The sequence below is a fragment of the Pygoscelis adeliae genome, unplaced genomic scaffold (genome assembly GCF_000699105.1).
Source record: "Pygoscelis adeliae isolate BGI_AS28 unplaced genomic scaffold, ASM69910v1 Scaffold108, whole genome shotgun sequence".
NCBI lineage: Eukaryota > Metazoa > Chordata > Aves > Sphenisciformes > Spheniscidae > Pygoscelis > Pygoscelis adeliae.
Genome location: NW_008825498.1, coordinates 3,188,542 through 3,197,307, shown reverse-complemented (window position 1 = coordinate 3,197,307; position 8,766 = coordinate 3,188,542). Strand labels below are relative to the sequence as shown.

The 8,766-nt window shown below is 43.2% G+C and overlaps 1 protein-coding gene across 1 annotated transcript in view; it reads right to left on the bottom strand.

Annotated features, from left to right (window-relative positions):
• Positions 1 to 3,034: 3,034 nt before the first annotated feature.
• LOC103923143 (ethanolaminephosphotransferase 1-like) overlaps positions 3,035 to 8,766 on the bottom strand; it is a 40,589-nt gene continuing 34,857 nt past the window's right edge. The window contains exons 8-9 of the mRNA XM_009331403.1: positions 5,198 to 5,380; positions 3,035 to 4,019 (exon numbers count right to left, since the gene is read on the bottom strand). Of these exons, the coding sequence (XP_009329678.1) occupies positions 3,954 to 4,019; positions 5,198 to 5,380 (249 nt within the window). The 3' untranslated portion in view covers positions 3,035 to 3,953. The remainder of the gene's footprint in view (positions 4,020 to 5,197; positions 5,381 to 8,766) is intronic.

Sequence of the window (8,766 nt, the reverse complement as noted above, 5' to 3'; positions counted from 1 at the left end):
GGGAAAGAGGTGTCCTTCTCCCCCACCCCCTGTGAGTAACCCATTATTCCGTTATGGTTTTAATATGCATTTGTAATTACCTTTACTAAATAGCACACCATAAAGCTTTGGTTATATATTAAATGTAAACTGAAAGGAATGTAAACATATGTATTGTTAATTATAAATAGATAAGTAATGGCATAATAGATACAAAAAGTCTTATTCAGATGTATCAGTCATTTTACATTATCCGCAAATTGTCGCATGGTAGAGTAGATTTTTGTCTGAATATGTGAATAACTTGACTTGCGTTTATCTTTTTACATATTTAATAAAAAAATATATGTTAAAATCTGTCTAGCTCTAGAGACTATTCGAAACATTCTAAAATAATACTTTTCTGGTTTAAATACGTATTTTTGTTTCATTAGTGACTGCGTATGGGAGCAGGAAGAAAAAGGCAGCTGCTTTAAAAAAAAGTTCGCTTATTCTGTGTGTGTAGGTAGTATCTGCTTCCCCAAGAGCTCAGTAACTGTATCCCCTTCTACAAATCAAAAAAGAAAATGCATGTATGTATGCGCATGTAAACAGAACATTCTTCTTTATGGTAAATGCTTTGCAATTTCAGAGTACCAAATCTCTCGTTGTATCTCAGTTTTGATACAGCAAAAGCAAAACTCGCAGCAGCCAGGAGGTGAAGAGAGGACTATAGGAAGGGCACTGAAGCTCCCAGTGGTCTCTTCTTGCAACGGCCAAGTATTCAGGGATGAATCTTCAGTGCAGTACTTAAGAAGCCACCTATATTTTACATTAAAATATTAGTTTTTTGGAAGAAAAGGGGGAAACTTCATTGTAATTCTCACAGCTCTGATCTTTTGCAGCATGAGCAATGTTGCTGCAGTAGTTGCTGCTAAATCTCCAGGGATTTGAGCCTTGGGTCAGGACCTCTTTCTGCCGTGGGTTGAAGCTACCTGGTTGTGTCCCACCACCAACAGGTCAGCCTGAGCCCTCCCACTGCCTTCAGGTGTCCCCGGGGCTGGGGCTGAGCCACTGCCTAGCCCCACTTCAGGAAGGCTTCTGATGGAGCAGGGAGGATGAAGCCAGGACCAGAGGAGCCCGTTTCCAGTCCATGCGCTCAAACCTGGGAGAACAGTGCTAGTTTAGTTGATTTTCAGAAGGCTAGGGGGGAGGCATGCATTTGGGCGAGTGCGAATGCTCAACAGCACAAAAAAAAAAAGTAATATATTTTCCAGTTCAAATAGCTGAAAACTTTCTGCCACGATGTTGTGACCAAAAAAAATTGTTGTTAGACTGTTAGGTCATCTTCATGCTGTTATCTGACTTTGCGAAATAAATCTGTGACCACACCGCCCTATGAACAAAGCATTTTTATTCCCGTTCATCGAACCAGTTACCATCTAAGACGGCTAACAATTCAATATGTACACTGTGCAATGCATGATCTGTTTTTATACTTGTCTTTATAGAGATTGTAGCGACAAGTTGCTTTAAAAAGGAAAAAGAAAGTTATTTGCCATGTCTTCATATAGAATGTGAAAAAGCTGTCCCGAGCTTAATTTCCTTTAAAAGTGATACTGTATTTCTCTTTAGAAAGTTACAAGTGCAGGCAGGTTGTGGCAGTTCAAGTTTTATAATTCCATTTAATGATATATTTCAAAATACTCCATTTCAGTGCATCAAATTGTGCTGCTTCTGTGACCCTTATTTCCAACTGTTTCATAAATAAGTGCAAGACAGGGCGAAGGGAAGCCTGTCCGCAGAGTTCCTCCAGTACAACCACATTCAATCCAGAGGTATTTTTGTTTATTTTATTCTAATTCTTTTCTCATCAGGACTTCCTCCAGATGCTTTTGATGGATGGGTTAAATATGAAGTGTTGAAATAGGTGAGGCTTTTGTGGCAGTGTATCTGGTATCGGATGTAATATCTAACTTCATCAAACAGTGAGATTGCTGGGTGCATGCCTACATCGAACTCATCGTTCCCCTTCAAACACCATCAGAACTGCCTTTTTAGCATCCTTCATTAAATAAACAGCCGTCAGCCTTACTCTAAGAAAAAGAGTCCTTGGGCAGTTAGGGATCGCCTCGGTGGAGACCCCACGCTCACTGGGCATCACGCAGGGTAGGGGCACGGCCACCCCACCAGTGGGGAGGAGGGCTGGAAGAAGACTCCTCTCGTTCCAGCTGCAGCCCCGGAGCTGGACTGCAGCGGTGCCGGAGGGCGCGGGAGCCTCCCTTCCCTGCAGGGCTCTCGGCAAAATCTCCAAACCAGCATTAACAGGATGACCTAACTCGAACCTTAAGCTGCTTGAACTGTGACTGTCGTATGATGTTTGCTGGGGGGGGCGGGACCCTCAACATGCTCATTTGGTAGGTGTAACGTGCATACTTTCAAACCGCAAGAAACTTTGCAAGTCGGTGGTGGTGTTTCTGCTTTGTGAAGAGGGGAAGCTGACGTGCAGTCTTGTCCCCTGGTACCCACGGCAAGGGCTGCCAGGGGGAATCAGCCCTACTGATGCTGTGGCAGGTCAACTACTGTAACAGGCAGTACAAACTTAACTTGAAGCTGTTCACAAAGACATGACTAGTCGGTGCTCAGCTGGAAATATTAATAGGAGCTACTGATGTAAGGGTATGTTATCTGGGGAAAAAATGATGAGGCTGGTGATAAAGCCAGAGAAATGGTCTAAGAACTGAAAAAGGTGAACTTAAGGCTCAGCATCTCGGCAACTGCGCTTCTGCCCTGCTTCTGGCAAGTGAGATAGTTAACTAGTTAATAAACATCCCTCTGTGCCAGAAATGTAATTTAATGCTTCCCTTGGGGAAAGTGGACAGATTGTTTCATTAGTGCTTCAAGGCCACAGAGTCCCCCCTGGCTAGGGCAGCGTATCAAAAGAGATGAAACTCAAATTCCTACTCCTTCCTCCAAGGCACACAGAAAACCTACATATATTATAGATGAAGTGAGCAGTTTACATCTGCATGCAAATGTGTAATGTCTAAAAAAAGCTTTTCTTGTCTCAATTCTTTTTTTTTTGTCATTATCTAAAACCACAAGAATTTGTTTCAAGCGCACAGGCAAATAATTATTTGCTTAGCATTTTGCACTCATAGATGAGGTTTGACTAACTGGTTTTGCAGTGAAATATGAGAATCTTCAAAGGTTTGTTGGCCAAATTTATTCTCAGCTGGTTACCTTTGTAGGGTATATTGCTTGTTGCTACCAAAATATCAACAATGCGCCTGTTACTGCCTAGAAAATAAGTATAAAGGCCAGCTGCTGCTGTACGGAGCCTGCATTTCTGACAGATACAGGTCAGCTGAGATTCATCTTAATGCTGGGGGAAAAAAAATCATACATTTCAAAAACACTTTACTGTACCCATAGCTTTCTGAGCTTGTTCTCTTTTCTTCAAACATTCATTTGAGGTGAGGAAAAGACTGAACGTACATAAGCCCTTCAGGAGGTTGTATGGAAGAAATGAGTTGTGAGAAAATAAATACGGAAAATGAAGCAGGCACAGATGTCTGAGGGGGAAGGACATACAGGGAGGGTTTGCATTGCCGGGGTCCCACTGGTGACTAGGCTGGGCAAAACCAGTGCTGGTTATAAACCACCAAGGATCTCATGTAACCCAGCATGGATTTATCCAGGACTTTGGACACAGTGGCAAGGAGGAGGAAGACAAAAGCTTCAGAGAGGGTAGTAACACAGCATTAGTGAAGAGAATAAATATTAGCAGCAGAACAACTTGGTAAACACTTCTCTGCTGGACGGGAATCTTCCTCTGAGATGAAGCATCTTGCTGCATAGCTCATTGTCGCAGTGGTTCGGATATCTGGACTATTCTATTCTTTGGTTATTTAGATTAATTCCAACTATTTATCACATCAGAAGAGCTGCGAATCTCCACATCAAGTGTTACAGTCTGATCATAGTGCAGGTGTTCACTCTTGGACACGTTTCTTCAGGGAAAAGATGTAAATGTTCAAGTGCTCACTCAGCTGCCTTCCCTAAAGAGAAATGATGGAGATTAGCAACCGGTTTTGTATGCGCTTCACAATTCACCGTCTCTCTTCTCCCAGTCAGAGAGGGGAGGACCCAACCACAGTTCTTGTGTACTTGGGGACCTACGAGTACATGGGGACGTACAAGTATTCAAGCAAGAGAGCTGTGGTCTTTGCATTCTTCTTGCAGCGCACTGATGGGAAGTTAAATCACTACAGACCAGATTCACAGATGATATAAACTGTGATGGAGGTGGGCCCCCTCGCTCAATAGTGAATTTTGACCAGGTATTTTCATTCTGACCTCCACTGACTGGCCCGTATCAGTGCTGGGGTAAAATCTGCTATGATGCCAATCTCTGCTGACCAAAGGCTTCTTTCAAAGAAAAATCCTTACATCCCAATGGTGTATCTGAAATAAAAGAATGCTGACCAGCTCCCTGTGAAATGAGATCTTTGCCATGCAAGGTGTTTTATCTGAAAGCAAACCCCCATTAAGACACTTTCCTAAGGATTATTTGACAATACTCTCTAGAAAAGAGGGCATTAACTGAGGAAAAATGAATTTAAGCAGAAATTCAGATGACAATAAATGACAAAACTGATATCTAGCAGACACAAAAATGCCCTGGTAAGACTGGATGAACTGGAAAACCATTCATGTCTCCAGCTTGAGAGATGCTAACAGAGGGCTAAGAAAAGATTAGAAATTAGAACAGCTATTTTGCTTGCAGATTCAAAGCAAAGTGAACCTTATTTTATGAATTCTATTCATGTCACTTTGCATTTTACCTTCCTATTTTTTCAGTCAAGTAACCTCAGGAAGAAGAAGGGGAAAAAAAGAGGTGGGAGCACTCATGCTACATGGGTCGACTGCTACATAAAACCAGTCCACAAATATTCTGATTGTGATAGGTTTAAAGCCGAAACCAGTCGGCTACATTGGAATAATTCAAATCACTGAAGTTGCTGCACGTGCGAAAAGGCACTGCCTGCAGTAAATGGACTTTTTTTTTTAACTTTAGACTAAATAAAACAATACACAGAAAAAAACCCCTCATAACTGAACATTCAGACTCCCGGACACTGCCCCAGCTAGACAGCGTAGAAACCAATCCCAGACCCCATCTTCCTCCCCGCCCCAGTGCAGCTCTCCCATGGCCGCTTTGGAGGCGCCCACTCACCACGCAGACCCCGTAGTGCACATGGGCGGCCGTGACCAGGGCGGTGAACACGGCGAGCACCACTTCTTCCGTCCAGCCCAGCAGCCCGGAGATGGCTGCGTAGACCACCAGTGCCAGCGGGAAGAGGAACCAGTGGAAGAGCTCCGGCTGGGTGCTGCTCATCTGGCAGATGATCACCTTGCACTGTCGGAGCAAAAGGCACCAGGTGAGAAGCACTGGGTCAGCCCGGGGGACTAGGCAAAAGTACGTCCATTTTCTCTGCGCGTTGCTTTTGATGAGGGGAAAACAAGGCTAGCGTTCAAAATGGGGCTTGTTTCTGGTGTGAAGACTACTATAGATACACCTTTGTGCCTTATTGTCTGTGACTCTTAAAGGACTTTATTACAAGTAATTTAAAATACACACTTCTTTTCTGGAGACAGTGTTTTGACATGCTTTGCTTTATGAGCCGAAGCACATCTTTGCAAAAGGGGAGCTGTTTGACACCTCATGCTTTCACACAGGCTCGTGAAGTTGTGATCCCAAATGAAATGTGCCACCACTTAATCACTGGGAGAGCGTACTGGTATTTTGATCACATGGCAGGACAGAAATATGTTCTGGTTCATTGTATAGAAGGGAGGGAAGGTAATATATGCCACTTTTCAATCCTGTTTTTCTTTTCTAGCACTCCTTCATGTACTGAAACACCATTTTCTTGGCTCGATCATGGCGGTGGACTCCCTGGAGATGTAGCTTGGGGCCCAGGGAAAGGGATCCCACTCAGAATGGCAGAAAAAATGAATATATGGTGCATGGTTTAACTGAAAGCAATTAGCTTAATTTTACTGAGTTCTTGAAATGTAATGAGTTGAAGTTCAGATTTTTAAAACCAGTTAAGCGCGCCTAAGTGTCTTACCTGGTTTAGAGTCCTTAAGAAATGTGTCTCATATACATTATTCTCTTTTAAAAAAAAGGGGTTTAGGCACAGCTGAAATAGTTTTTCACTTTAAGTCTCTATCAAAATTTAAATGTGGTTAAAAATAGATTTTATATTTCCTGAAAACAGTGGAAGAATGAAAAATTCATTCCCTGAGCAGTGTCTGAAATCCTATGACAGCAGCAGTATGAGTCTGACCATAGGGGAAGAATACTGGCTTTACTTACTGTCTGTGCTGAAGAAGCTGAAGAATGCAAAAATAAACCATGAAAAAACAATAAACTTTCAATAATGCAAGAAGTAAGCATTTGTACCTAATGTGAATATTTTTGCTTACAATGCATTATCAGTATTGATTATGAATTTTTTGAATAACACTAGTCTTATGAATCCTTTGGGAATAATTCCAGAGGGTATCAGAAATTGCTAGAGCAATCTATAGGCTATAATTTCTCTGGCAGAATAATTGCACCTGTCCAGAGATTGGATTTCACATTGTTTTAAACCATTATTGCACCGTGTTAAGTACGGTACTCGATTTTTCGTAAAGATTGCTTATTAATATTTGGAGCAATTCACCTTCAGTGTATCACAGGACTGCAAAATGGACTATGCTCTGCACTCCTCCCTCAATTCCTTATTCCCCCTGGTCCTGAAGCACTGACTCACACTACAAGTGAGGCAAAAACAGCATCAGGAGATGAAAGCGCTGGAGTCTGGAGAGGCAGACTGGAGAGAAAAGGTAAGGCTGTGGGACTGTGCTTTTCCATCCCCCTCGGCCACACCTTGCAATGCTACCCTGGTCCTCCTGAATTTAAACTTCTAGCAGCTATGGTTTGTACCCCTGGGTAGGTCCTTAGCATCTTCTCTCTTACCATCTCCCCTGGGAGGTTCCTCACGAAGCATCTCCCGAGTCTGAGCTGCCCCTGCTCGTCAGCCAGCCACCATGTCGGCCACTGCACTCCTGCTATGGCGATGGCTGAAGGTCCCCTCCGCGGGACTTACCCGCTCTGCCCCCTCCTCCTGGACTCAAACACGTGCCTCTGAGGGCTTCCTAAGTGGGAGCTGTGACAGTTGTGCTCTGTGGTGATTTCCTCAGACCTGGATATTTCTGAAGAGTTGCCCTACGAGCAAATCTCAAAGCAAGGCCTGAGCCTCTCGGCAGGAGAGGTGGTCAACGCATAGGCAAGTCCCACTGCCGGCCATGGGGACTGGGGAAAGAAGTCCTCCTCTCAGGGATAAGCAGCTTTCCTTTTTTAGGCCTCGGAGGCCTTTTTGCCTTAGTTTAGCCAAAAATGCTGGAAATGGCCCGTCTTTCTGCCCGCTCCCAGGAGACCGTCACCTTCCCTACTCGTCCTGACGTTGCATGGCTACGAGGCCAGGTCTGAGACCAGGCGTTTAGCCCAAGGGATCTGCTGGGCAACTAAATATGTTGTCAAAGGCATGAGACGTTCAAGATACTGGCAGGTGGAGAAACGCGGGCTGCAGTTTGTGGTCTACAGAACAGATAATGGAAACCCAGCGTGTCAGAGTATCATGGAGAAGAAAAGCATTGCCATGTCAAGCCTTACTCTGATGCTGGAGGGAACGTGTTTGTATAAGGGACCAGAGGAGGTGAAAGGAAATACAGGCTTGTTTTTCACTTTTAAAATGTTATAAATCCCAACTAACACACATACATTTTTAATGCTTGCTTTTAAAATGTTAATAATTTCCACTAACGTGCATACATTTTTAATTCACACGAGCCTCTAACACTGCAGTAGATGTTTCAGTAAAATCAAAAACAAGGCCTGAAGAATATGCATTGCACTCACTGTCTAATAAACTGTAGTCTACAAAGAAACTTCTGGTTTGCCATACTATTTTTCTTCTGCAAGCATCCTGCCACAATTTCGCTCCGTTGGTTAAGACGTATGTGCAGAACCTGCCATCTGCCAAACTCTGAAAACACTTTCCTCACTGGTATGAAATAATTGTGTTTCTCATTTAGGAATCCACACTGTTCTCTTAAGAAAAAGGGGTAGATTAGGTAATGACAAATGCATACAATAAAACTTATACTTCTGAAAATAACCTAACTGTTGTGAGATTAAGTAAGTCCTTAAGATGGAACCATTTGTAGGTTTATCCATTTATAGGATACATCTGACAAGCATCACAATTATGATTTCTTTTCCATTCCTGAATACAAATATCTAGAGAGGTTATGTTTTCTCTTTTAAAATCCTACATTTTCAAAGATCTCTCTCATAATGCAAGGCACTTCAAGCCTTTCACTTTTTAAATTGGATATAGTGTTGCTCGGTGACACGATTTTAGATGGTGTTGGAGACTATTTTCCTAAAATGACACTAGTCACTATCCTTTAGGGTATTTTAGCATTAAATGGGGGAACACCTTTCCACGTGGCTGCAGCTCCCTTGCCTCTCTCCTGGCAAAAAGAGAGGCAAAGGGCCTCCTCCGGCGAAGAAAGCCCTGGGTTAACTGCAGTGCTCAGCATTACTATCTGCCTGCCCTTGTTATTACTTCACCGAGGTTTATGTTGCCTCACAGGCATTAAAAGCGGGAAATTGGTCACAATGATGTGGTATAGGAGAAACTAACCTGTGGGCAGAGAGCCATCGCAAGGCCCCTGCACCTCTTTATG